This window comes from Camelus dromedarius, chromosome 5, assembly GCF_036321535.1.
Source record: "Camelus dromedarius isolate mCamDro1 chromosome 5, mCamDro1.pat, whole genome shotgun sequence".
Classification (NCBI taxonomy): Eukaryota; Metazoa; Chordata; class Mammalia; order Artiodactyla; family Camelidae; genus Camelus; species Camelus dromedarius.
Genome location: NC_087440.1, coordinates 92,121,294 through 92,149,214, shown reverse-complemented (window position 1 = coordinate 92,149,214; position 27,921 = coordinate 92,121,294). Strand labels below are relative to the sequence as shown.

At 60.6% G+C, this 27,921-nt stretch overlaps 2 protein-coding genes across 3 annotated transcripts; both read right to left on the bottom strand.

The window, feature by feature from the left end:
* Positions 1-5,661: 5,661 nt before the first annotated feature.
* Positions 5,662-18,141, bottom strand: EXOC3L4 (exocyst complex component 3 like 4). Of its 2 annotated transcripts, none has more exons than XM_031454381.2 (12): positions 18,039-18,141; positions 13,168-13,592; positions 11,696-12,350; positions 10,686-10,797; positions 10,322-10,444; positions 9,853-9,953; positions 9,537-9,617; positions 9,135-9,249; positions 8,472-8,591; positions 8,233-8,385; positions 7,413-7,534; positions 5,662-6,205 (listed from the first exon to the last, which is right to left on the bottom strand). In XM_031454381.2, the coding sequence occupies exons 2-12, from the start codon at positions 13,574-13,576 to the stop codon at positions 6,013-6,015; spliced, it is 2,184 nt and encodes a 727-aa protein (XP_031310241.2). In that variant the 5' UTR covers positions 13,577-13,592; positions 18,039-18,141; the 3' UTR covers positions 5,662-6,012. The 2 variants fall into 2 exon arrangements, with proteins under 2 accessions (XP_031310241.2, XP_031310240.2); XM_031454380.2 differs by having other exon boundaries at positions 6,076-6,505.
* Positions 18,142-23,692: 5,551 nt separating this feature from the next.
* Positions 23,693-27,307, bottom strand: LBHD2 (LBH domain containing 2). Its single transcript, XM_064486413.1, has 3 exons — positions 27,239-27,307; positions 25,471-25,627; positions 23,693-23,854 (listed from the first exon to the last, which is right to left on the bottom strand). The coding sequence occupies exons 1-3, from the start codon at positions 27,305-27,307 to the stop codon at positions 23,772-23,774; spliced, it is 309 nt and encodes a 102-aa protein (XP_064342483.1). The 3' UTR covers positions 23,693-23,771.
* Between the last annotated feature and the right edge of the window lie 614 nt (positions 27,308-27,921).

The following is a 27,921-nucleotide window of genomic DNA, read 5'->3' as shown; positions in this document are numbered from 1 at the left end:
AAGCCAAGTGGGGATCAGGCAGGAACCAAGGAGCTGTGGTTTCTGGGCCTGGGGACACCAGGAAGACCTGGCCGTCAGGTGCGTACAGACGGTGGGTGGGCTCCCTGGGGACTGTTGCCTAGCCCTGCCCCCTGGCCCCATCCATTTCCCTCTGTCATGTGACTTGCACTTCCCATTGCCCTAACCCTGGCTTCCCAGTCCTGCTTCTCAGGCTGTCACCTGACCTGGGACCGCCCCTGGGACCGCTTGCTTCCTGGAGATGTCCCACTCATCTGCACTGGGCAGAATCATCGCATCCTCTGTTGACAGGGGAGGAAACTGAGACTTGGAAGGCTAAGTGGATGCAAAAGTTGGGGCCTTGAGGCTGAGACCTCTGCTGCCACCCAGCCTTCCCCAAGAGAGGAAGTCACTGCTCAGGGTCATCTGCAGCTGCACCTGACCTCAGCCAGAGTCTCCTGACCTCCCTGAGGACCACGGGATGGCCAGGGCAGCTGACCAGGAACCACCCTTACAGGCCATCCCCTCCCACAAGGGCCCTCACCAGACCAGGTCTACACCAACAGGCAGTGTCCCCCGACCCCCGAGTAACTGTTTACTTCCTCCTCCCCACCAGGAGGAAGCCGGAGCACACACTCCTTTCTGTGTTTGCTAGATGGGGAAAACAAGGCCAGAAGAGAAATGACTTTCACTGGTCCCCAAGCAGCCTGGCCTACCTCCTGTGAGGGAGAGGGGGCCCCTTAGGAGAAACCAGGGTCCACTGGGCAACAGAACCCCAATCCTAGTGGCTTTCCAAGTGCAGGAGGGCTCCTTGGAGGAGGTGCCCCTCCAGGGCCTCAGGGAAGCTCCGTGCCAGCCCTGGTGGCCTGGTCACTTTCCTGGTCATTCACAATGGCTTTCTGTGGCGATGCAAGATGTCCAAGTTCAGCTTGTATTCAGATCTGGGCTGCCCTGAGCCCAGCAGCCCAGAGGCCCTTCTCCTAAACAGCCTAATTTCCAGGAAAACAGCCTTGCTCCGCGTATAGTCCTGCCCAGTGACAGGGGCAGGTCACGTGGCAGGAGCTTTGGTGGGAATCCCAGTGTTGTGTAGGGCTGGCCAAGGCTGGGAGGGGAGGGAGGCTGCCCAAACCACCATGGGGCCTGCCACTTCCTCAAGCCCAAGTGTTGTAACACCTCCTCATCTGACTTCAGGGAGCTCTGCACTCTTGACTTTGAGGAAGGAAGGTGTGATGGTGGGAGCTCCAGCATGGGAACCACCTGGGCCCTGGGGCAGTCCACCACTTCCATCTGTGTTTTTAGACACATTGCTTCACCCCGTGCGGCTTCCCAGTCGTTCCTGGAAATGGAGCAGACACAAGCTCGGAGGGTTGCCAGGGAAGGCTTGAAGGAGAGAGTGCATGTAAATATCAGTAACTGCTCCTCTGAGGGAGTGCAAACTGCCAGCCAGGCCCTCATGCAGCAGATTTGCATTTGCTCGTGTAAAGCTCCCATTTTTGCTGAGAGATAGAGTCCAGAGAGGTGGAGCAACTTGCCCAAAGTCACACAGCTAGGAAGGTGCAAAGCTGGGATCCCAGCCCAGGGGTGTCTGAATCTAGAAGCTAATTCTTTTTTCTTCCATTGAAGTATAGTTGATTTACCATACTGTGTTAGTTTCAAGCAGACAACATGGTGATTTGATATTTTTGTAGCTTATACTCCATTGAAAGCCATTCTAGGCAGCTAACTCCTCTTAGGTTCCAGGATTCTGAACTCCTGCACTGAGTCCACAGGAAGAAGGAAAGCTGAGCACCACAGAGCGGAGCCAGCACAGAGGGCACCCCAGACACAGCAGGGTTCCTCATGACATTCTTCTTCCCCGCATCCTAAAATTCCCACATTCTGGGGTTCTGTCAGTCTAAGAGCCTCAGGTTCCCTACTGTCTGCTTTCACAGAGTTCAGAGAAGACTGCTGTCCCCTCCACCCAACTCCCTCCAACAAGAGCAGATGCTCCGCCAGCGCTGGAGATGTCACTATCCTTGGATGTCCCCTGTAGTCATCCCACTGGGGTACGTCCATGTCTCTATCCACAGATACTGCTTCTTGCCCACTCAAGGGTCCTGCAAGGAGCCCTGGTTGCTTCTGGGGCAGGACCCAGGGGAGACGGGAGTGAGGAAGCACTTCACCAGACAGCCTTCTTGTACCTTTTTAATTCTGAACTGTGTGGATATGTCCCTATCAGAAACAAAGTCAAAAATGAAAACATTTAACAAATACACTTTAAAAGCCATGACTAGCTGGGTGGGTGTATGTGCTCACAGAGGATGGAAGGAGGAAGGATTTTGTAATGACCCCACGGGTCCCAGGAGAGGAGTGGACCCAGGGGTGGGTGTGACCTGTCCACGTGTCAGTCCTCTCCAAGCATTTCACTGGAGCAGGGGCCCCGGGAGGCTGGGCTGAGGCCCTGGAGGCACTCAGACATAGGGGGCCCTGGCTCCTAGCACATCTGCCCACAAGAAGCCTGTGCTGCCACCCAGCAGGACTTGATTCCCCCATCCCCAGAGCTCTGTGGATCAGCCCTCGTCTGATCGCCATGCCCAGCACAGGCCCACTGCCCAGTGCTCCACACCGACTGGTTTGGGAAGGGCAGTCTCGCCGGGGTGGCCCAGGAAAGAAGGGGTCAGGGTGTCCAGGCAAGGAAGAGGGATGGCTGTGTAGAACAGAGGTGACACACTAACTGCCACTTGCAGTGCGCCCTTGGTGCAGGGATCTCTGTAGACGGTCTCATTTTCCCCCAGGACCTCCCTGGTCTGCTAGCCACTCTCTCCAGTGAGCCTGAGGCTCAGAGGGGAAAGGGCCCAGGTCACCAGCTGGAGGAGGGCAGCACTGAGACCTGAACACACGTGAGCATGGTGTGGCCCCAGGGCTTTTCCAGCATGACACACTCAAGCAGGGGCTGGGTGATGAGCCACAGAGAACACAAGTCCCAGGTTGGGCTACAGTGGACCCTCAGGTCCCTTCTGTCACCCCAGCTATCCTTGGGTCAGCAGGTTGGCGTCATCCTGTGCACAGACCTAAGCATCCTGCAGGTTGGCCTCTGCCCTATCCCCTGGCCTGACCTGGAGTCCCAGAAACATCTCAGAGCAGCCTCTGCCTCAAAGACCCTCAGGCTCAGGACCAGAGAACAGAGGCAACCCCCAGTCCATGAAGGAGCCCCAGGAAATGTGGGCGCTGGGGGAAGCCACACTGAGCTGAAGGAGGAAGAGCAGAGAGCCAGGCAGGGGGGAAGAGGGTGGCCAGGCAGAGGGGGGAAGAGGGTGGCCAGGCAGAGGAGGGAATGAGGTCAGCTGGTGGGGCCCAGGACCCGTGCTCTCAGGGCAGATAAGGTATTCCCCTCCATTAGACGGACAAAGACACTGGGCAAGGCCACCCCATCCCTGGGCGCTGACAGGGGCTGGGACATTCCAGAAACACACAGACATGTGAACACACACACACACACACACACACACACACACACACACACACACACACACACACTCTTCCCTATCAGCCAGACAACCTGGTGAGCAAGGCCGGAAGCAGCTCTGAGAGCCAGTCCCTGCCCCCATGCTTGCCTGGACAACAGGATGGCCAAGGAAATACTCTGGCTCTTCGCAAGGCCTTGCAGGATCTGGTGGGCAGGGAAGGTCCTGAGCACAGACCCCAGGCCTGGGGTAGAAGGGCTAGAGGCCAGAGCCCTGGACCCGAGCCAGCCCAGTTCCCCTGTCCTCAGCCCACCCTCCAGTCCGCAGCCTCATTGACTGCACCCTCACAGGAGCTGCCTGCTGGCCTCCTGCTCACCCCAGCTTGGCCTTGGAAGCCAACTCTCCCCACCGGCCCCTGCTGGGCTCCCGGGAACACACTCCTGGGCACATGTACCAGCTTAGGCGCGGAGGCTCCTGCTGGGAAAGTCCTGACTTTCTGTCTCGGGGCCTAGAAACACTCAGGAAGACGGCCCTGGGTCGCAGACTAAATCCTCCCACTGCAGCATGAAGGAGGCTGTGCAGACCGGAGCCTCTCCCTAGCCTCCTCCACCCGCCGATGCCACCTTCCTCGGGATTTGCTGACAGAGCCCCCCGCCCCCGCAGCTAGGGTCTTCTCAGCTGTTTCTTGCAGACCATGGCCTGGCCAGGCCTTTGGGAACACAGAGTCACGGGGGGGCCAAAGCCTGGCTTTACAACAAGCTCTTACTTCGCTCTCCCCAGCCTGGGAGGCACGGCAGCACTCCAACTTCGCAGCTGGAAAAAGAGGCACAGAGAGCTGAAGAAACCTGCCTACAGCCTCATGGCTGGAAAGTGGCAGAGCTGGGGCCGAATGCCCTCCCACCTCTGCAGCCTGGCGTAGAAACCAGCCCCAGGACCTTCAGCCTGCAGCCCGAGGGCTCAGGCAAGGCCAGGCCTGTCGGGGTCAGGGTCAGGACCAGGGGCTGCAGGAGGGGATCTTCATGATGGGTCTGAGGCTCCAATGTGGGTTGAGGGGTCAGGAACTGCCTGGGGAGAATCTGGACAGGACCAAACTGGACCAAGGCTTCCCATACCCCCACCCAGCCTGAGACCCTCACCCAGACCACTGCCAGCCACTGGGGTAACGGGGGGGGGGGGTCAAGCTGACCTGTCAATCACTTGCCCCTCCCCAAGGAAAAAGGTCCCCCTGCTATCCTTCCCCTCCACCTGGCTGTGAGCATCCCAGGCTACCTGTGCTGGGGCCTGGTGTGGGGCAGTGCCCACCTCCATCCCCTGCTGGCCTCAGTTTCCTGGCCGACACAAGGACTGCTTGTCAGTGTCAGGGTTCACATACACCCCACCCCCACTCCCAGCCCGGAGCTGGGAACTCTAACCTCTCCTTTTCCCTCCTCTTCCTCCTTCCTGCCCCTCCCATCCCTGCCCCACTGGATTTCCCACTTAGGAAGATCTGAACATTCCCTTGGCCCCCTGCCTGCCCCAGGCTTGGCCCCCAGCTCAGGTGCACCCATGGAGGGGGCTGCCCCTGCACCTGATCCCACTCCCCCCGTCTCCCTGGGAAGCCAGAGATTGCTAAAGCAATCGGGTTTCCCAGCAGCCCCACCCACAGGCTGGAGCCAAATTTCAACTCCGAGAAATTTCAGGACTCAGAGCAGGGTGCAAATTGCAGTTGGTGGTCAGTGTAAATTTCAGTGCTCAGAGAAGGGCGAGGAGGGGCTTGTGCAGGGGCCACTGGAGCAATCTCCTTGCAGCCCCACATCCAGAGCCGAGACCTGCAGGGTCAGTGCCCCATACACACACTTTCACTGTTGGGAAGTCCCTCTCATATCTAACCCAAATACCTCAAGCTGCAGAACAAGCCTAGGCCTTTCCTCTTCACTCAGGGCCCCAGGCTTGCTTAGAACAGGACAGAGCGGTGCCTTCCGCTGCTGGGTGAGGCTTACTTGGCACACGAGGTCAGTGGACCCAGAGTCCCAGGGTGGAAGCCTGTTGTGCTCTGCAGCCACAGGGGTGGGCCTTCCCAGTTGTAGATGGGCCTCGGTCTCCGCAGAGGTACAGTGGGCAGGAAAGGACATCACCAAACAGAGTCACTACACAACCTTTTGGCTGGCCCCTGGGCGCATGGGGACCCAGACCCCCTGCTCCAAGCTGACTTGGCCCTGCCCCTCAGGGAGACACCATTTTAATTCATGTTTATTTTAAAAATAAGTATTCTGTTCTTCACTTTCAGATTGGGGTGGTGCTGGACAGTTAGGCAGAGAGGCCTTCCCCAGTGGGCAGTGTTGAAGGGGAATTCCGCCCCCCAGACACTCCCCACAAATGCCTGGAATGCCTCTCTTGTTGCTGTTCCTCTGGCCAAGCAGCCATGCATGGCTGAGGACGGAAGTTCCATGACACAGGCTTTAGGGCTGGGGGCAGGGCTGAGAGTGCTTCCCTGGGCTCCTCGCTGGAGGCTCAGTGCCTGGGGGAAGGCGGCTGACCCTCCAACCACCACAGCCCTCTCTAAGGTGTCGGCCCCCTCTCAGGCCCAGGACCACTAAAGGCAGGTGATCAGCACATCAATGGAGGTGGGCACCTCAATCTCCTCGAAGAGCACGTGGCCCCCAGCAGCCCTGGAGCCCCCTGCCTTGGCCACAGCCCTCAGCAGGGCCTGGGCATGCTGCAAGAGGCGCTGGTTCCGACGGCGGCCCAGTCGGCGCAGTGCTAGAATGGCCAGCACATGGTCCCGCCTGCAGAGACATGTGGACCCTCACTGCAGACCCAGCACCTCCAGTGACACCCCAGACTCCAGGGTGAGGGGCACCCCTGGGCTCAGGCTGGAAGTGTGAATGTCCCCAGCAATCCTGGAGCTTGGTCTGAAAGAGGCTGAGAATGAGCCAGGAGGAGCAGTGAAGCAGAGAGGGGAAGGGGCAAGTCCGATGGGACAAACGGCTATGCAGAGGTTCAAGAAACCATGGAGGATTGCAGGAGGGGGCGATGTGGCCACTGTGGGTGGTGGGGTGGTGCATCCTGCCGGGGCGTTGGCCAACCTGGGAAAGGAGTCAGAGTCTCTTCTTTGAGCACTGTGCAGGGAGCCACAGGCAGGCAGCAAGGAGAGAGGCAGCTTGGGAGTGGGAGGCCGTGCCCAGGGGTGTGGGAGCTGCCCCCTCTCATCTCGAACACCCCTCAGGGCTTGAACCGCCACCTCTAGAGGCTAGGGAGGGAAGGCCAGCCAAGTGCAGGAAAGCCCCGAGGGGCCAGAAGGGGAACCTCAAGGCGCTTCGAGGAGGGGCTTCTCCCAGCCAAAGCCAAGGAGAGGGCGGGGCTGGCCGCAGGGAATTCTCCCCGGGGGACGGCGGGGCGGGGCGGGGGGGTGCGGGCAGGGAAGGGGCTCGGCCCGGGGCTTTCAATGGCCTCCCCATCCCGGAATCTCCAAGGCCATGGAGAGATTCGGGTTGGGATTTCCACGGGCACAATGACTCACCGCCCCCCACAACACACACCCCAGGATCAAAGCCTCCTTCTTCTGGGCTGCGGCTCCGGGCCTCACGAGAGGGCTTTCTCTCTGAGGTGGGGGCCACGCCTTCCCCGGACTCAGGGGGCCCCGACTCCCTTCATATTCCAGGGGTGGGGCCGTGTCTCCCTATCCCACCACAGGACTGAATGAGGACGGCAGGGAATGGATTTCAAGAGAAGTGCAGCGGGGATCCCACCGGGTCCCCCACAACCTGGAGGTCAGGGGCCCGCAGGTCAAGCTGCGCCGCTTACGCGCCTGCGCACACAGGCCTGCGCTGGTCAGATCCCCTCCCCCCCGATGCACCACCCCCCCCACCCCCCGCAAACTCCCTCGCGCCTCCCTCACGCTCCTCGCCTGCCCACCTCCAGCCACAGGCACCCTTCTGAAGGCATGAATTCTCCGTTCCCAGAACCCCGTGGCGCTCCTAGAGGGGTACGGACCTGATGTCGGGGTAGCTCGCGATGAGTGTCTCCAGGTGCCGCTGGATATCGTCTTTGTAAGTCTCTCCCAGTATGTCAGCCACGCACGGGATAGCTTGGCCCAGCCACGTGGCCTCAGAGCCCTACGGAGACAGGGAGACGCGTGCAGAGCGGGCCACTCCCCCACCAGGAGCCCCCCGGCTGCCCGTGCCTGCCACCCCTCTGTTAGTGCACCGTTGAGCCCTCCTGAAGCCCCCACTGCGCCCCCACTGCGCCCGCCTCCCGCACCTCGTAAGGGGAAGCCGGCCTGGGCACTGTGGACTCAGTTGCAGCACAATATTCATCTTCCCTCCCCACGAAACAGCACAGAGGTGTCTTCCGGTGTGTGCTCAGATTGGTAAACCAAGGCCCAGGCCAAGAAGTCCCACTTGGAATCATACAGCGAGTTGGGGACGACCAGCCGCCCAGATAAAGGGGTGTATGTGTAGGGAGGAGGTGCCTCGGTCAGGGGTAGAGGAGAGATCTTCCATAGTCCCTGCCCATCAGTTGGGGCTGCGACCCTCCTTCCTTCCCAAGGCACTCCGCAAACTGCATTCAAAAGTGCGTTCCCCACCAGGCCCCGCCCCAGCTGTGCCAGACTCCCAGCGCTCTCCCCCTCTCCCTGCCAGTGGGGAGTGGGAGAATCGCTTCTACCAAAGCCCTACCCAGTGTGAGGGGGTGTTCTCACAAGGGACGAGCGGAAGTGAGAACAGGGGGGTGGTGCTAGTAGAGGGTCCGCTGACTGGACACCCCCTCCCCCCCAAGAGGCCAGTGCTATGGGACAGTCAGACGATGCCCCTACCAAGCCCTGGAAGGTGTTGCCAATGGCCTGCGCCTCGAGGCCCATTTTCTGGGAGCCAGCCACCCGATCCAGACCCCGGAACCGCTCCTGCGGCTTCAGTGCCTGTGCCAGGTACTCACGAACCACAAATCGGTGCACCTCCTGCAGAGTTTCCTAGGTGGTCCAGGGGTCGGGGTCAGGGTCAGGGTCAACGGTCCTGACCCTAGGCTTGTCTCCCACCACGCCTCCCCTCGAAATACCTGTGCCTGGGACGGAGCTACGTGCTCAAGGTGGCGGGCGAAGGTCAGCACCTTGTCCATGAGGGGCAGGAGCACATCCTGTGTCAGCCAGTCCTTGGTGCACAGGACCCTGAAGAGCGGCTGGGGGCAGAGGGAGTCTGGAGTCTTCTGACTGGGTGTCCTCCCCATCACCAGACCCTCCCTTCGGAGCCCAGTGCATAACTCCTGACCAGGGTGTTTCAGGCCAAGGGACAGTCTGTCAACAGGAAGAAGTTCTGGGGAGCTGACTCCCTTCTCTACTGGTACCTTGGTGACATCTCTCTCCTACCATCAATTATGTCACTAGGCCTTTCCCAGGGACTGCCTCCTCCAGGCCTGAGCGCCATGGGTGGAGTTTGAGTTTGAGCCTCTAGCCAGGCCTTGCCTGGGGAGTCCTGGGGAGTCCTGGGGAGGGGGTGCTTGAAGGGCTGGAAGAGGGGCTGTTCCTTGGACACACTCTTCCTGACTGAAGGAAGAAGGTAGGTATTTCCCAACCATTTCTGTTCAGCTGAGAACTTGTCTGGGTCTCCAGCCCACCCCCCAACCCACCACCCCAACACTGCCCCTCGGGTAGATGAATGCTGGGACACCAGGAGCACTTGCTGGGAGTGGAAAGTAGGGGAGAGAAGGGTCCATCCCCTTCACCTGAAGATCCCTCTGCAAGTCCTGGAGCAGCCGCTTCTGAAAGACGCAAATGGCAGCCACCAGGGGCTTCTCCAGTTCTTCAAAGCTTCCGGGGAACTTGGCCAGAAGATTGGTCCTGGGAGGGGCCAGGACAGGTGACAAAGTGGGCAAGGGGGGACAAGGCTTGGTAGACAGCCATGCAGGCTGGGTGCCACACCAGCTCCATTCACTTAGACGATAATGTGAAGGGCAGCCCCTGGGGCTGAGTCAGGTGGAGGGACAGCGCTATGCCCCGGGAGCTCACTGCAGGAAAGGCCGCCAGAGGCCGCCGCGGTAGCCCTCTGCGTCCCGGTTCCCTGAGCTTGCGCGCCCTCTGCTGGCCGCGCCCCGCACAGCCCACGCGGAGGAGCGGGAGAGACCCACCTGAGTTCTTCGCAGGCATTGATGTTGGCGCCCAGGTGAGGCTCGCTTACCGCCTCCGACTCCAGAAAAGCCTTTTCAAACCTGGAAGCGGGATACGCAGAAGCCTTGGAGACTCTTTCTGGCTGCGCTAGGACCCCGTGTCCGACCCCCACCTCAAGCCCCACGCAGATCCCGGACCTTACGATAAGGCTCCCCCCTCCCACTTGTCCTAGGAGCTCGGACTCTGAGCACACAGGATGGGCCCTCCCCAGGGACGAGCACCGTCCACACCCTGGCCACCTCGCCCACCCCGCCCCCTCCGAGGATGCACTCGCACCTGGGCAGGAAGAGGCCAAGCGCCCGCGCGCAGATCCGCAGGGTGGTGGCCTCCAGCTCCGCGGAGATGGCACCGGCAGCCTTCACGTGCTCCGCCACCAGCTGCAAGCAATGCCACGCGCTGAACGCGCGTCGGAGCCCTCAGTCCCGATGCCTCTACTCCCCAACCTCGTGGCCCAGTGACGCCCCCAGCCTGCCCTGCTCTGTCTCACGGTTGGCTCTAACTTTCAGCGGCCCCAACCTGGAGGTCAGTCCTCCCAACTTCCCACACCTACAGGGACACCCGCCAAGCTGGGAGCTGTGCCCTGGCGCTGCCAGCTTCGCCATGTGACCCGAGGGTCTGTAATCCCGCCCTACGTGGGACCTCAGGCACCCGTCTAGAGGGGAGACGCGGTTATGACTGTATTTTATAGCTCTGGGTGTCCCCACTGCCTGAGGCCCAAACATGCGTCCCTCCTTCCGTGTCGCACCATAAGGACGTCCATGGACAGCGGGGAATGGTAGCGGCCCTGCAGCACATCGGGGACCTCGGCAGCTGCCCAGCGACTCTGCTCTAGCTGCAGGATGCCATCGAAGCAGCTTGCGATCTTGGTCTGTGCAGGTAAGGAAGGGTCCGCGGTTAGACCCTCCCAGGATGGAGGTCCCCTACCGCCCGAGCCCTTTCATGCGCCCTCGGAGGCAAGGGCCACCATGCTGGGGCACAGGTCCTTGCCCGAGACCACAGGGTGAGGAAAGGCTCCAGCCAGGGCCGCAGCCGGCACAGCAATCAGTGGGGCAGCGGCCAAACTTAACCTGGACCCCGCCCTCTCAGGCCCGGCCCCGCCCCGGCCTTACCTCCAGGAAGCTGGTGTAGTCGCTCTCCAGTCGGGCCCACACATCAGGTGCTAGGAGCGGGGGCAACGGCTCCGAGGGCAGAGCCAAGTCCGGGGCGCCCAGGAAATCAGGACTGGAAGGCAGGGTGGGGCCTGAAGGTCTGGTCGGAACTCTGATGTGGCAACAGCAGCCCCCTCTCCTCTCTGGATAGGCTCAAAGCCTAATGCCATCAGCCATCACTGCAAGGCCCCAATCTGGGCTTCTATTCACACACTCAGCCCCCAAGGCTTCCATGCCAAGCACCACCCCCCACCTGAGCTTCTGACAGCAAGATTTCCTGGCACTCCAGCAATCAGCTGTGCTGCACGAATGCAGAAAGATGGCTGTCCAGATTGCCAGATTGCCTCGGGAGTGACCTCTGCCCTCACAGTTGGGGTATGCCCAAGACCGAGCTCTAAATGACCCTAAAACCATGCATCTCAGGGACCAGCCACTATCCAGCCCACAACAGGGAGGCCCAGACAGGGGCAGATAGCTGTCTGAGGCCACAGAGAAGGTTAAGGTGCCCAGGACTTTGGTGCCCTCCTCTGGTTCACCCTTCTGCTGGTGGGGCTGTGGAGCGCTCAGGGGAGTGATCCCCACCCTCATCACATTATGCAGAGCCCTGCACCAGGGCATCTATCCAAAGCGGTGAGTAGAGGTGATTCATTCAAATGCACCTTTCAAACTAGCTGGTGCCTAACTGGGCTCCCTGCCTCGGTAGCAACCCTCACTGGGATGCTTTCCAGCTTCAGGAACCCGCGGATGGGTGGCCCTTTAGGAAAACCCAGGTGGAAGAGCACCATAGCCTAGGAGGCAGAGGAAGGAATGTCAAAGGCTCCCGGGATCTCGGACGCCCCATCACCAGCCCTCTTCCAGGGAGGAAAAGAAGAAAGGTGCCCTGTGCTCTTCAGAACAGGTTGCTGAAGACCACTCTGGTGGGCAGTGCCCGCCCTTCCTTGCCCTCCGTGGCGCCCTGATCGGGGCCTCACCTGCTGTAGATATTGGCGGCCCAGTCCAGCAGCACGTAGAGCTGCTCGCAGCCGTGGGCGTCATGCGCAAGCTCCTGGAGGCGCTGGGCCACCGCGCCATGAAAGGCGCGCAGGTAGGCCTCCCAGGCGGGGAAGCCGGCCGCCGCATAAGCGGGGTGCACCTCCAGCCGCACCTTCTGCAGATCTCGGCGAACCAAGCTGCCAAGCTGCGCCAGAATTTGGGCCAAGCCGGATGCACCCTCGGCTGCTGCCCCCAGGGCCTCCCCCACGCCCGCCTGCTGCACGCGCTCCCGCGCGCTCTCCCGCACCGCGTCCTCCCAGTGCTGGCGCCAGTGGCGCGGCGTGCTTAGAAAGTCGCCGTCTGTCGGGGGCTCCGGGTGGGCCTCCTCTTCCGCGCGCACCACGCGGGCCAGCTCCGCTAGCGCGGCCACGTCCACGCCGTCCGGGCCCAGGGTCTCCCGCACGATGGCGCCGATCTCCGCAGCCAGTCCGTCGTAGTGCAAGCACACGTCCATAGCGCGCCGCGCGAAGCCCGTGGGGTCCTCCTGGAAGGTGCGCGAGGCTTTCTCGGCCACTAGCCCCATCTCCAGGTGCCGCAGCTGTTCGAAGGCCACCAGCAGGTGCCGCTCGGTGATGAGGTCGGCCACCGATTTGCCTTTTGTCAGGTCAGGTGAGAAAAGAGGCAGTGAGGGGGATGCCCCATGTAGGCCTGTTGGCCCTGATCTGACCCATCCGGAGCTGAGCTGCCTGGCCCCAGAGCTCCACTGAAGGCCTGCCCTGGGAGCAACAGCCCAGCTGCCAGAATGCTCCTTGGAATCAATTTGAAGAGGCAGAACCCCCAGCCCCAAGCCTGGCTGAAAACAGCAACGGGACCAGTCCCTGCCTTCCCTGCTCTGGCCCAGACATTCCCCGTGCTCCCACCCCTACCCCCAGCTCTACTGAGCTGGACCTGGTGGCCTCAAGGGCAGTCTTGACCGCAGATCCAATGGAGTCAGAGCTCAGGCTGGGCATGTCCTTCCATGCCCAGGCTCCTGCTCCAGTGTCTGGCTTCAGCAGTCCTTGCTGTTCCCTGCTCTGGGCCAGCCTCTGTCCCCTAGGAGCCCTCTACTTACATCTGCACTCCCGCTTCAGGGCCCAACTCCAACCCGTCCTCTCATGGGCAGCCCCCTGACCCCCACTCCCGGCAGCCGTGGCTCCCAGGTACCCTTAGTGACTCTGTGATCTGAGAGGGCCAGTGGCTGGTCCACCACTCTTGTTTGGCCAGGAGCCAGACTGGAAGCCACTTCATTAACCTCGCTGAGCCTCCCTTTTCTCATCTGCCCTTGTGGACAGGCTGGAAGAATCTAGCATGCAGTTGTGCAGAGGCAGGAGTCTGGGGTAGCTGGGAGGAGAGCCTGTCAGGTAGCCTGGGCCCCACTGCCCTACTTTCTAGTCTCAGTTTCCTCCCCTGCTTAGTGTTGTGAAGCCCTCACCTTCCAGTTCCTCAGGCCCCACCCCAGTGGACGACTGCTGGCTGGCACCATCCATGGCCCTTGAGGGCACCTCCTGGCTGTGGGTGGCCCCCGACGCCACCATGGTGGCCCGGGACTGGTCAGCAACTGGGCCATGGCCTGGGGCACGCCGTAAAGTCCGCAGTAGGAAGCGGGAGCTGCGCCTGAGCAGGCCTGGGTCCTCCTCTGGGGCCCGGCCTGAGGCCCGCTGGCTCGCCCGTGAGAAGGCCCGCCGAAGGGTGCCCAGCCCAGGTCTCGAGCCCTCACGGTGGGTGCTGGGCGCATCCCCGCTGCTTGCCCACTGAGCACCCCGAGCTGGGATCTGCGGCTCCGTAGGCTCCTTGGGGCTGTGCAGCTCCGGGCCAGAGGTCACACTCTGCGGCGACGGCATCTTGGCAGCAGCAGAGCTGGAGGTGAAAAGGAGGCTCAGGAAAGCCAGGGTGGGGGTGCCCAGCCCTGGGGAGCAGACACAGAAACCCATGAGAGCCCTAGGGGCGTGCTGGGGCCCAGCAGCTTGGTTAGGAAAGCTTTCCTTGGAGGTGGCCCAGGGCTGTCAAAAAGGAAGTGTCCCAGGCAGCTCCCATGGCTGGAGCTGTCTTTGTGCCAGGCTGCAGTCAGTGCTGAGATGTCGATGGCTACCTCTTTCAGGAAGACTTCCTTGACACTGTCCAAAAGGGCCTCCCCAGGTACCCTCCCTCACTGGCTTTGCCAGGCCAGACCCCCCAGCAGAGTTGGAGAGGGGAACTGAATGTGCAGGTTCTGGGCACAGCCCAACCCGCAGCCCACAGTCCACAGGGCTAGGCCCAGCAACCACACCCAGGACTTCCTGGACCTTAGGTCCTGAGGCCTAAAATGCCCACCCCCTCCACAGCCCATTCAGCGACCCCCCAGCCCCTCAGCTCACCCCCAATCAGCCATCAGGCCTAACTGCTGCTCCACAGGGAGCTCAGAGACCCCCATGGGCAGCCACTTTGGGTGTCTCAGAACTGGAGGGAGGTGAGGTCTGGCCAGAGGGGACTGGCCCAGGCCACCGGGGACTTATCGGGGGCTTATCAGGGCCTTGCAGCCTGCAGGGAAGGCCATGGGAGGGGCCATGGTTCTATATTTAACAATGGGCTGGAGGTTCCCAACGCTGTTTCTCACCCATTGCATCTCCACCCCCCACCCACCCCCGTGTACTCTGGTTCCTGCTCCATAGAGGGTGGGCAGGGAGTCCCCAGGGCATGGGGGTACATAGCAGGGGCTGCCCTGGCCCACCGGGAGCTCAGGGTCCTCACCACACAGGTTCCCCCAGGCTCAGCCCACACCCTACCCCTCTCCGTCCAGCCTAGCTGTGTTTGATTTTCTGGCTTTAGGTTAAACTAGGGGTGGGAGAGAGGCGAGAACCTTCTTGGTCTGCTGGGACTTGCCACCCACCCCACTGTGAAAGAGGGGTTGAAGGTGGGGGGGGCAGGGTCTCACTTAAGCCTTGAAGAAACTGGGGCCAAAAGAAAGGCAGGGCCTGCTGAAGTAACTGACCCACCAGAGGCTGAGCCCCCAGCCCAACCCCCACACCAAGTTCCCCCCACCATACCCCTCCCTGGACAAAGGCCAGGCTGGAACCAGCACCTGACCTTGGGTGGCATGGAGGAGGAATGGCCTCCACCCAGGTTTGCCTGGGGTGGGATGACGCCAGGCTGGGCAGGGCCCAGACCCCTACCCACCCCTCATCCCCTCCAGCAAGATGTCTGTCCTGAGGTCAGACATGTAGGGGGTCCAACAAAACCTACCTTCCTCTCTAGAGGTGACTGAGCAGCTGGAAGGAGGCCCCAGAGGGAAGGGCAGGCCCAGGTGATTGATGGGGGCCTTATCAGCCCCGCCCTGGCCACAGGTCATTGTCCTCCCCTGGTGCCTGGACTCAGGGACCCTGCTCTCAGACCTACCCAAACATGTGGGATCATTGTAACAAGAGGCATCTGCCCCCTCCACCCACACCCCTGATGGCCCCTGGCACCCAGCAGGGGCAGGAATGTTGCTGAAGAAAGACATTCCAGCTGAGCCCAGCCTGATGGTGCCCCAGGCTCTGTCTCCAGTGGGTGTGGGGAAGCACCAGACAGCCAGCCTTGGTTGAGAAGAGCTGATGAGGAAACAGGCTCAGAGAAGGGCGGAGTCTTGCCTTAAGCCACACAGCCCAGGGGTAGGAACCCTGGACCATCGAGGTCTATCTAGGAACCCAGGAGCAGGGGCTGGACTCCCATGTCTCCCAGCACCAGCAAGCCAGGGTTGCTGCCCCAGAAACCCTTTCTCCTGGCAAAGGGACCCAAGGCGGGACAAAGTTCTAGATGCCAGGAGTGGGGGGCAGACTTCACAGTCTCCCAGGAAGCCTAGAGGCAAATTCTGCGGGAAGGAGGGGCAGCTGGTGGCTGAGTCTCATGGGAGGTTACAGAGACAGAGACTTGGAGCCCACCCACCCTGCTCAACCACCCTCATCCCAAACCAGGGCTGCACCTGCATCCCAAACCCACTGAAGCCCCAGCTGATCCCTCAGCCTCCTGTGCCCTAAATCCTGCCCCCACAGCTTCCCAGTCAGGCTTCACCTTCATAAAGTACAAACCAACCCTGCCTTAAACCCTTCTATAGCCCCCCACAGCCTGGCATTCAAAGCACCTCCGTCCCAGACCAAGCTTTCTCCAGCTTCACCTCTGGGCCTCTAAGACCTGCATTGATCCAGCCTCACCAGCTGCCTCTTGCATGTCCAGCCTCCTAGCTTCTGCTCAGGCTGCTGCTTCTCCCAGCCTCCCTCTCTGCTCCCCAAATCTGACCTGAATTTCAGAACCTGGGGTGCAGTTGCCTCCACCTCTGAGGAGACTTCCGGCTGTGCTGTACCACCTCTCAGCTCATCAGGCGCAGGCTGTCCCTGTGGTGATGGGACCTCCTCTCTGGCCTGGGAACCTCTGTCCAATGCCCCCTCCTCATCACCCCAGAGCCAGCCTGGAGAAGGAGTGAACCATTGGTAAGGGTCACCCCCTTCCCGGGCTGGACTGGTCGGGTGCCATGCTGGTGTCTTCTGGGCGGAAACCTGCGGACTCCCTGCTGACTCCACCCTGGCCTCTGCCCTGTGCCTGCTCCCCCGCCAGGGGGCCTCTCTGGCTCTTTCTCTCTGTCCCACTGCCCTGAGTGTTCAGAGAGGCCCTGGCCCCTGCAGCAGGGACTCGGCACTGGCCGAGCTTCAAGGCCCCATGCTCTCCAACCAGGCCAACGCACCCACCGCCGGGCCAGTGGCAGGGGCCGAAGTGCCACCCAGAAGACATGGCCACATTATCTGTGACCAGAAAGTCGAGCCTGGGCATCTCCCACCACGTCCCACCCCCAGCCTCAGCTCCTGCCCTCTTCCTAGGCCTGCCCTCCCACAGCGGCTCCTTGTCCTTCCGGATATCCCTCAGTGCCCGTCGCAGCCCCAACCTCCCTGCCTACCCTGGGCCTGGGCCGTCGCCCCACCCTTCACAGCTCCGAAGTGCCCACCTTGGGCAGGGGGTGCCTGTGCCCTGGGCCGTACCCTGAGCAGGACTGTGTCTCCCTCATACCTCCCCACTGCCACCCCCATCCCTAATCACAAGCCCTAACCATCCTCGTTCCTAAACCCCTCGGGTCCCATCTCTTCAGAGCAGCTGGGGGTGTTGCCAGAACATAAACCTCCCTAAAAACCCTTCCTTGCAAGATAAGATGCTTCTCCTGAAAATGAGGAAGAGGACAAGCACATGCTCTCACCGTACTCTTCGACGTTTGCCTGCAAGAACTGGTTAAGGCAGTAAGACAAGAAAAATGAGTAAGATACAGCATTGAGAAGGACCTGGTTTTTAAAATGTTGTTGTTTATAGGTGATATGATCTTCTGCTTCGAAACAGCTTTCCTATGCCCCAGAGAAGTCCATTTTAAAAAGGCACTTAAAAGGCTCCCCTTCTGAATAGCAACAAAGCACAAGCGCGCCCTCCACCAGCGCAGGCTGCCATTGCCTCAGGAGAAGCACCGACTCCTCCTCAGCTGGGCATTCAAGGCCGTTCCTAACGGGCCCTCCAGTTTCACCTCCCACCCACTCACTCGCCCTCTCTGATCACTCAGATGCATTCACCTCTCCTCCACACCTTTGTACAGGCTGTTCCCGCTGTCAACAGTGACCTCACCCCAACCTTCTCCAGCTGTCAATTCCTTGAAGGCTCAGCACCAGGGGCTCCTCCTCCAGGAAGCCTTCCCTGACCATCTGAGTCCCGACCACGGTCAGCACCTCCTGCTCGGAGTCTGGTTCCTGCCCTGGGCATACCTTCTCCCATGACTGAGGGACAGGTACAGAGTCTGGGGCATCCACTCCTTGACCTGGTGCCCCCAGGGCAGGGAATGGGCCTGACGCAGTCCCCAGCCAGGGCTGGTGTGTGGCAGGTGCCCAAGGAAAGCAAACAATGTAATGTAGGAGCGTAGGCCCAAGGCGAGCAGTCACTTCTGTGCGAACGGGCTTTGCGCATCGTTGTGTTGACCTGAGTGTGCCTCCCAGTGTGTGTGCTGCTGTTCCAGAAGGTGGGGCAGAGGGTCTGTGAGTGGCTCTGTTCGTGAGTCCGTGTGTGTCTGTCTGCACCTGCATATGTGTCTTTATGTCCGTGTCTACCTGCTTTCCATGTCTCCGTGAGTGTGCACGTGTGCGTGTGTGCGTGTCTGTCTGTCCACTGTGATTTGAGCTGGCACTCTGGCCTGGGCTCTGAGCTGAGGCCCTTAGCCTAGAAGAGAACTAGCAGAACCGGCATTGTCCTCAGGCCCGCGAATCCCCGCCTACTGCCCACGGCAGTAGGTCCTCCTGCTCCACCTGCACGGACAGAAGGACGTACCTGCTGAGTGCGTAGACGCCGGGCCCCAAGCCGAACGGGGCAGCTGGCAGAAGCCAGCCGAGCCGGGCCCTCAGAGCCGGGCCCAGGCAGTGGGGCCTCTGGAGCAGCCAGGGCGAGTGACCGACAGCTGGGACTTCCCAGCGAGGTCAGCACCCGCCTGGGCGCACCAACCCACCCCCAGCCCCACCCTCCACACAGTCCCGTACTTTCACTTTCGGAAATGCTTCCCCCACTTCCCATGGCAGAGGTAATCTCTCCAACCTTTGATTCCTGGCAGCACAGGGCTGGGGCTCAGGTCAGGGGCCATGGGAGGGGAGGGACGAGGAGGCTGCATTCTGGGGGCAGTGGCAGTGGACATTGCCTGTCCCTCCTGTGGTCAGACTAAGGCCAGAGGGAGCAGGCGCCAGCTGGCCGGAAAGGGGGCATCCAGCCCACAGCACCCAAACCCAGAAGGACCCTTCCCTCCAGGGCAGAGTCGCCAGCATCAGGCTGGTTGCCAGGCTTGTCCTGAGAGCCCCTGAGTCCCACGTGGTGTGGAGAGTCCAGAGGGCAGGAATGTGGGGCAGGGAGGGGACAAAGCCACCATCCCAGAGGGCTCTGGGAGCTGGAAGGAGAGGGGCCCTAAAGGACAGACAGGTTTACCCTCAGGAGCGAGGAGGGGTGGCGTTCCAGGCAGGGGGCAGTCCACGAGGAAAGGTGTGGATGTGGGGGCCGAGCCTGATCAGTCACGAACTCGGGCCCCACTGCTCCACAGCAGCGCAAGCCAGAGACGTTTTGTGGGGAAGGTCCCTGAGACTTCCCAAAAGAGACAGGCCCCACACCTTCCTAGGGGGATTCCACCACTGGCGTCTTAGGGGAAAAAACTTAGGGAAAATCCAAAGAGACAGATCCAGGCCTGTTCGCCCTGGGCTGGAGCCACAGGGCTGTGCGGCAGGGCAGGGCAGGTGTTCTGGGCGGTGGGAGAAGAGAGCAGACGGGAGCTTGTGTTTCCTCCCAGTTCCAGGGGCTGCACGGTCCCAGATCCGGGGGCTGGCGGGGCTGGTTTCTCCTGAAGCCTCTCTCCTTGGCTTGTGGATGGCCGTCTTCTCCCTGTGTCCTCTCACGGCTGTCCCTCTGCAGGTCTGTGTCCTGATCTCCCCTTCCTATGAGGCCATACGGGATTAGAACCCACCAAAATGGGCTCGTTTTAACGTGATCGCTCTCTAAAGTCCCCCATCTCCAGATACAGTCACATGCTGAGGTACTGGGACCTAGGACTCCAACGTAAGGGTTTTCTGAGGACACAATCCAACCCGTAACGGGTTGGGAGGCACTGAGGTGCGCAGCGCCTTGCTGACACCTGCAGATGGACAGGCTGTACCCGGCGACGCCAGCACCTGCTCCAGGGGGCCCTGTGGTTTATCACTTGAATCACTAGCCCCTGGAGCCCTGGGTTCCCCTCTGAGAAGTGGGACCATAAGAGCCCCAGCTCAAGCCTGTGAGGCACCCAGGTGGCTGGGTGGGCCTTCCCCCGACTCAGGCTGCCCTGCCCACTGGCCTTCTGTCCTGTGTGTCTCTAACAGTCAGAGACTAAGAGATGAGGGGGGCAGGCACAGCTCAAGAGACAGAAGGGGGTCCCCGAGGCGACTGCCCAGGGCTCTTCCATGGGAGTCCTGACGCAACCCGGGAGCACCGGGACCCCGAGGGGTAGATGGTCCCACTCTTGTTGCACTGGGACACCAGCTCAGAGAGGTGCAGGAACCTGCTCATGGTCACACAGCTGGCAAGAAAGAGGCCAGGATTCCAGCCTAGGTGTCTGCTTCTGAGGACTGGGTCCTCCCTTGGGTCAGGCCCTGGTGGGCAGAGGGGGCTCCTTAGTCTGACCCTCCTGTTCTCCTGCTTACAGGGCACATCTGGGTCCTGGGTCTTCCCACTGTGGGTCACCTGCATTCAAGAGACACGTCCCTGAAAAGCTGGTGGGGCTCAGGTCGGGGGGGGGGGGGCGTTGCTCCCAGACCTCTTCCCAGCTCCCAGCTCCATCCCACACCTGCCCAAGCCTGTGCCCACTTTTCAGCATGAGGCTGTGATGTTTCTTTTATTCTACTTCCATTGTTGTTTTTCCCCAACATTCTCAGTAAGATCCCTTTGGAACAGTCCCAGCCTTGTCTCCAAGGAGCCTTGGATACAGGGCTGGCCTGGCCCAGGTCAGGAGAAGGCATAGCAGAGGGGGCCATTGAGAAGGGTTGGCACAGCTGGGGACCCAAGAAGAGAGCAATTCCAGCTGCCCCATGTTGGACTGCCCAACCGTAGGAGAGGCATTTCTGACTCTGTGCCTCAGTTTACTCCTCCAAAGAATGGGGTTGTTGTTGGAATCAAATGGGTTCAGCTCAGCAGAGCACCTGGCTCCCAGGTCAGGAAGGGCAAGGAGAAGGACCACACCACCAGATGCTTGCCTGTCCTAGAGTTTCCTGGGAAGCCAGGCTCTCCCACCCTGAATGTAGAGGCCAAAAGCAGCAAATTCTACCTACATGGCTGCTGGGTCCAGGGCAGAGACCAGCCTAAGAACAGGATACCAAGGCTCCAGCCTCTGCCCCTAACCGGCTGTGGGCCTGAGCAGGGGACAGCGCCATTCTTGGAGCTTCCATCTCTCCGTGGCTGATGTTGCAAAATTTACGTGGTCCAGCTCCTGCGTGCTGGGGTCGGGGCTTTGGGAGACAAGGGCGGGGCTGCCAGCAGACGCGGCATGTCTGTGGCACCGCCCCCTTCAGTTACTGCGCAAGCTCGCATTCCCACAGCTGTGTGTGTGTGTGTGTGTGTGTGTGTGTCTGTGTGTGTGTGTGTGTGTGTGTGTGTGTGTGTGTGTTTACTAAGCCTGCTAGGCTTCAAGGGTGAGGGTCCTGTGGGTTGGGGGCCCACCAGTGTTCACAGACCCGCAGGGTCGAGCAGTTCTGCCCCTTCCCCACTGGCCTGCCTCCCTGGCCCTGACTTTCTGCCCCCATTCCTCCATTCTCACGGGACAAGACAGGGTCCTGGGACCTCCAGTATGGGTGGCCTCCACCCAAGACCTGCCCTGTTAGGTGGTGCACTCCAGAGTGGCCTTGTGGGCACTGCTCACGCTTCAGTCTCAGGTGCACCTGGGATTCTGTCCCAACCCAGCTCTTTGTCAGCTGTGGGACTCTGGGAAAGCTGTGTTTAAATGGCTGTAAGACTCTGCCTGGGAAGGGAGAAGATGAAGTCTCCGTAAATGGTACTATTGCTCCCTGCCTCCCACATTCCACTCCAGGAACCCGGAAATGACACCTGCTTGCTCAGGCCCTCAACTTAAATCCCACGTGTCAGCGAGTCCTGGCAAGGCTTCCCGTGAAATGTCTGCCCTCTGCCCCCTTGTGGAGTGGACAGGAAGGGCCAGAGGAGGACAGGAAGGACCTTGAAGGGCAGCCCAACTCCCCACTAAGCTTCAGACCAGGGGAGTACCCACGGAGACATCCTGAGCCTGTGTACTGGCCATGGGCCTAAGGAAAGCAGGCTTCTAGGCAAACTTCTGCACCTCCACCCCCACCTCTCCTGCATTTGGAGGGTTGGCTATTTTTAGAAGGAAGGCTGGTTGGGGAAAGTGCCTTATTCATCCTGGAGGTAGCAAGGCCTCCAGGAAAGAACAGAGGGGCCTGTGTCTCCTGCCTCCTCCTCGCTCACCTGTGGCCTTGTACCACCCCACCCGGGCCTGTGGACTCTGTTGAGCTAAATTTATGCAGGGCTCCCCATTGCCGGGCCCTGAGTTTCCTCAGGCCTGGGTCAGGCTGGCCAAGGGCAAGGGGCCATGTTGGGATAATGGGAGGCGGGGTGGTACACCTGGGGTGTGGGCCCAGGCGGTGATCAGCTTTCTGCCCTTAGTGCCAACCCCGACCTGCCAGCAGGGCTCCCCTCCTGCAGTGGGTCAGAGCCAAGAAATGATGTTGCTGGACGCCGTGGAGGGACAGGACCCTCCCGTGGCTCAGGAAGAAGTGCTACCCAACCTCCCACGAGGACGCTATGGCTGGCTGGGTGGGATCCTGTCATAGCCAGAGCCAGCACTAGCCCTGGGCAGCTCTCTTTGAGACAGGAGGGAACAGGGCAGGGCACAGCCATTAAAGGAATGACACAGCAATTGAAGATTTGACTTCCAGTGACCTTGAGCTTCATTACACGCTCATTATACTGTATTGCTATGGCAAGTGACACACCCACCGGGGCCATGACTGTTCCCAGGCTGACCAGGAAAGTTGAAAAGTAGGCGGCGGCCCAAGTCCTGACAATCCCCGCCCCTTCCCCAAAGTAGCCAGAATAACCCTCCCACTTGTCAGCATAGGAAATTACAGCCCATAAACACTAAGCCCACGCCTGGCGCCTATCCTGCTTTCCTAGGTGACCCCGGGCTCTGCGGCCGCCTCTGGCCTCTCGAGATGGCCTGTGTTCTGCCTATAGAACGTGTCTCTCCCAAGCCTCTTCTCTCTCGCCTTTGGAGATGGCCTGCACTCGATCTGCAGAGTGTGTAGCTTTTACTCTAAACACCTCCCTCTCCCACGCCTCGTGGCCTCTCTGGCCTTCTGAGACAGCCCACACTCTGCCTACGGAGTGTGTATCTCTTAAATAAATTTACTTTTACTCAATTGTGGCCTGGTCTTGAATTCTTTCCTGTGCGAAGCCAAGGACCCTCTCCTGGCGGGTGCATCCCAGTGAGACAGGAAGGAAGGGGGCAGGGCACGGCCATTCAAGGAATGACACAGCAATTAACACCAAGATGGTGGAAAATCTAACTCCTGCTAGGCCTTGAAGCCCAAGATGGCAGGAGATTAGACTTCTAGGAGACCTTGAACTTCACTATGCACTAATACATTAGCCTGGCTAATGGCACCATGACACTTCTGAGGCTGACCGTAAAAGGTCAAAAAGTGGGCAGTGGCCCAATTTCTGGGAATCTCAGCTCCTTTTCCTGTATCATCAGGGGCTCAACAGAGACCTGGGACTCACCCCATTTTCCTGTATTAACTTCTCACCTCAGTTTCCTCATCTATACAATGGGACTTACGCAGGAATTTAATGAGATTCAGGCTGGAATAGTCACTCCACCCACATACCATCCCTCCCACATCCTGGGTGGGTAACAGGTGACAAAAAGGAGTCTTGCCCTCCGGATGCAGCCAGGCCTGGAGGCCCCAGGGAGAGGTGGGGAGGCTGCGCTGGAGGCAGCTGGTCTTGCCTGGGGCAGCCTTGGCTGAGGAAGAGCGGAGCAGAGGACCCCAGGCAGGGCGCCAGAGGAGCACATAAACAGTCCCACCAGCTGCCCCCACCCTCACGGTGGACCACCCAAGGGGTCACGCACTTGGCATTCTGGTCGGGTCAGCCTGGGCTCTGAGCAGAGGCCCTTGCTTGGAAGACAACTGGCAGAACCAAAATTGTCCTTAGCCCCTGGAGTCCCCACCAAGTGTGCCCACTGACCACCAGGAGGAGCCTTTATTTCTGCTTCAAACCAGAGAACAAGGAGGGTCGTGATCCAGACCCTGGGCCATGGATGGGGGCAGGCAGGGGCCGTGGTGCTGGCCAGACCTGGCGAGGCAAGAGGTGGTGGCTCGGCTCCACAAACTGTGACAGGCCCAGCCCTCTCGAAGCATCAGCCTGGCCACTTGGGCTCTCTCTGTCGGGCGCTTTCAGTTGCTGGAGACGGGGCAAGGCCTGCAGGGCCCAGGGAGAGCAGAACCTGGCCACGTCCTCCTCCTGTCACTGGAGGCAAGAGGTCTGGTCCTCGGGGCCGGCGTCACCCGGAGCCTCCCCCGGTGCTCCTGGCAGGCTCCGTGAAGAGGCTGCAGAAACACAGAGGCCTCCATGTCAGCGGGGCTGCACTTTGGAGAGGTGTGCAAGGAAGCCGGAGGGGGTGGGCTGCGGCCTCGGGAGGCCAGCCATGGGCTCCCGCCTGGCTGAAGGAGGAGGTGCTGGGTGCGAGGTTCCAGGCAAGGGAGGGAAGGAGGATGCGGCACCCTCTCTGGCACACCTACCAGAGGAGGGGAGTAGCTGACAGGACAGGAGTGCGGGAGATTCTGAGTGACCGGGATCTCCCAGCATCCAGATCTCAGTGGTTACCCAAGGGCTGATCTGGGTCCTGGACAGAACCTGACAAAGGTTGAAGGGACTCTGGGGAGGGGAGGGGGTTACTTCTGGGCCCTCACTGCAGGGAGGGCTGACCCATATGGGCTGAGGGGCAGGGGCAGTGGAGGGGATCCGGGCAGGGGTGCAGAGCCAACATCTGAGGAAGAGAAGGGGCAGGCAGCTGCTAAGCAGCTCCAGCTGGGGCCAGATTCACTTCCCCCCCGGGGGGACAGATTCCCGTGGGGTCTTCAGAGCACAAAGCTGCCCAGGGCCCAGCTCACACACCCCCACGCACCCCCCCCACAGAGGCCCCCATTGCCCAGCCTGCTGTTTCTCCTGTGCCTCAGCCCTGGCTGCTGGCTGACCCCTCTCCTACCCACACGTCCTCCACCCAGAAGCTTTCCTGGCTCTGTCCGCAGCCGCTCCCCCCCCCCCCCCCCCCCGCCTTTAACCAGGGCACCTAGGCCAGGACAGCAGCCTGCCACCAGGCTGGCCCGTCTCCCCATCTTGTGGGTGCCTGGGCTGCTCAACACCCACACCCTCACCCCTTCCAGGCCCTAGTGGACAAGGCGCACTTGCTCCAAAGGGCATGGATACTCAGGGTGTGAAGGAAAAGCTGGGCTGGTCTAACAAGATAACTCACAAGTCTAGGAATGTGAAGGAGAGGCTGGGCTGGTCTAACAAGGTAACTCACAAATCTAAGTATTGGAATACTGATCTGAGTTCTGCTGGACTAACTTGTAAATCTAAGTTAATTAGTGTTGGTTTGCTGTTTATGTTTTTTGCTAGCCAGCTGGATTTTCAAAGATACATATCTGGCTTTGGAATGTTGGTTTGCTGCCTCCCTGCCTCCACTTTTGTGATGATAATGCTGCTAAAGCTGTTCCATGCCTATTGGCCAAATACCCCAAGCTTGTACTTTACCCTATAAAACCTCATGTGCACATCTTGAAGGTGCTCAGAGCTTTGGAGCAGAAGCCCCTCTGAGCCCGCCGGCGTAATACATCTGAGTACTCCAACCCTCCGAATGGTGCTTGTTTCTTGACTGGCCTGTCATTTCCGTAGCAAGGGAGAGGAGAGGGGAGGTGGGGCTGGAAAGTGGTGGTGGGAACAAATGCATACTGTATGCCAAGCCTGGGGCCACAACAGGGGATGATGGGACCGGGACCATGTGCAGGTGGGAGGGGGGATGGTGACAGGCAACACGGAGAGGGTCAGGCCAAGCAGTAGCTCAGAGGGCTGGCACACTGGTGAGGAGTGAGCAGACTGGTGGGGTGGAGGACCCTGCTTCTGACTCCTCTCTCGGGACCCCTGCAGGTAGCCCCTCACTCACCAGCAGCAGCCTGGCTCTGGATGGACCCCCTCTGGGTGCCCTCCGGGGGCCAGCGCAGCTCCCCACTCTCCATGGCACCCACCTCACTGGGCTCTACCACGATTGAAGGCAGCCGCTGGCCCAGCCGAGGGCCCTTCTCCCAGGCACCCATCATAGCCTGCAGGGAGGGTGGACAGCGGTCAGGGCAGCGCCAGGCCTGGGCTCCCCACTCCCTCCCACGCCTATCCTGCACCCCGTCTACTGGGAGAGTCTGGGGCCTATCCTGCCCAGTCTCCAGGGCCAGGGTGAGCAGATGAGCGTGTGTGTGTGTGTGTGTGTGTGTGTGTGTGTGTGTGTGTGTGTGTGTGTATACATCCCCCAAGGGGTCCCAGCTCCTCTCTCATCCCACCAGCTGGGAAACTCCACACCTACGGTTGCAGCTGGGGCAACATAGGACCCATTTCACAGACAGGAGCATGAGGCTGGAAAGGCCAAGGTCACAGAGTGAGTGAGCTCAGGGCTTCTGTGCATTCCCAGCTGCCTCCCGTACCCACACAGCCCCTTTCTGGGGTCTTTCCTACTGGGCCCTTGGAGGTGCTGGGAAGCTGTTGCCAAGGCAACCTGGGCAGCTTGCTCTGGCTCATTGTTCAGTGCCCATAAGAGCCACGTGGGGGCCGCCTCCCCAAGCCCTGCTGGTGCCCTCAGTACTTCTGCCTCCCATTCAAGGCCTCCCAAAGATGAGGCCTGAGCTGCCAGTGCTACCATACAGACCTCTGGCCCCATGCCACAGCAGCCCTGACCCCTGCACCATCCCGCCTCCGTGCCTTCGCTCTGGCTGGTTCCCTTCCTGGTGCTCCCCAGCCCCATCTCTTTTACCTAGAAGGATAGTTGCTTGGTGCATGTCTGCCTTCCCCCCAAATGTGCCTCGAGGAAGGGAAGGTGTACATCTGGCAAGACTTTGCTAATTGGCCCTTGAACCCCGGAGGCAGAACCCTCTGGACATGTGCATAAATGCAGTATCTGGGTGGGGGCCCAGGAATCAACATTTTAACAAAGCACCACTGGTGACCCATAAGTGTGAAAACAGGTGTCACCAGGCTGGGATGTCTGTGGAATCAGTGACAACGGAGCAGGGACCCTGGCATGTCCCAATGACTGGACCTTCCTGAGGCCCCCTGCTGGCCTTGCTGGTTCAGGGGCTCCTTCCCCTTCTTGGAATCCCTCCCTCCCCCACCCTGCCATTCTCCTTTCTGCCCTCCTCCAGAAGCCAGGGGCGCTCCTCTGCCCAGAGTGTGCCACTAGAGAGTGAGATCCAGGCCAGTAGATCTTGGAGTTCCAAGGCCTGTGGTTCACCGTCCCCATCCGCCCTGCTAGGAAGGCTGTGTCTGCAACCCTGGGCTCCAGACTGGTCCTGAGTGACTCTAAACTTGTCCCCTGTCTGGCCCCGCTGCCTCCAACCATGAGAAGAGCCCAGCTCCAGAGCTCAGCATATCAGGACTGCACCCCTTGTGTAGGGACCTCACTTTTCAAAAAGCAGAGCTGAGGGCAGGGAAACCTGGCATTGCCTTACCCAAAAGAGGGCAGACCGCTTTGGGGCGCAAGCTCTGGGGTTCCCAGGGCCTGGAAGGGCGCCAAGTAAGCCAGGGAGCTGGGCTTTCCACTGCTTCGTGCCTCAGGCTTCTGCAGTGGAGCCACCACCCCCACCCAGATCTGTAAACTGAGGCATGGGCCAAGTCACAGGCCAGGGCTTGAGGCTGACTCCACGGACCCCAGGGCCCCAACTACATACTTTTCCTGTTGGGCCTCCAGCTTCCTCGGCTGGGCTCTGCTCTGGCATGGCAGGCTGAGGGCCACTCATGCAGCCGCCACTGTCGTGCTGCAGGAAGGAGCAGAGATGAGGCATCTGCTACGGGCCAGATGCTGGGTCCCATCCTTCTCCCGGAAGCTCAGCTGACTCCAGCCCACGGCCACTGCACCCCAGGCCCAGGCCCAGGCCGACCACGCTAGCTGGACCTCTTTTGCCCCTGCTCCCTGCCTGAGCCCATCAGAGGGGGCGCTGGACAGGCACCTCGTGGGGTGCCCAGGCTGCAGAGGGGCAGCAGCAGGAGGAGGAGAGGCTGGCCCGGCCTGAAGACCCATGGAGGCTTCAGAGAGGAGGCCTGAGGGATGGCAGGGAGCAGCCAGGCCAGCAGGGAGGGGACAGCTTCTGAGGCAGAGAGCAGCAAGGGGAGGGTGCAGAGTGCTGGGGAACCCAAGTGGGTTTCTGAGACAGGGGGCTGGGAGCAGCGCCGACTGACTGACTTCCAGTCGGCCAGAGGCAGAGGTACACAGTTCCTCCCTGAGAACAGACACTGCACACACACCCACGGCCAGACCCTCCACACCTATAGCAGAAGGGAAACTGACCTCCCTCGTGCATTTGGCCACGCCTGCTCAGGCCGGGCTCAAGGGCGAGGGAGCCCCACCAGAGAC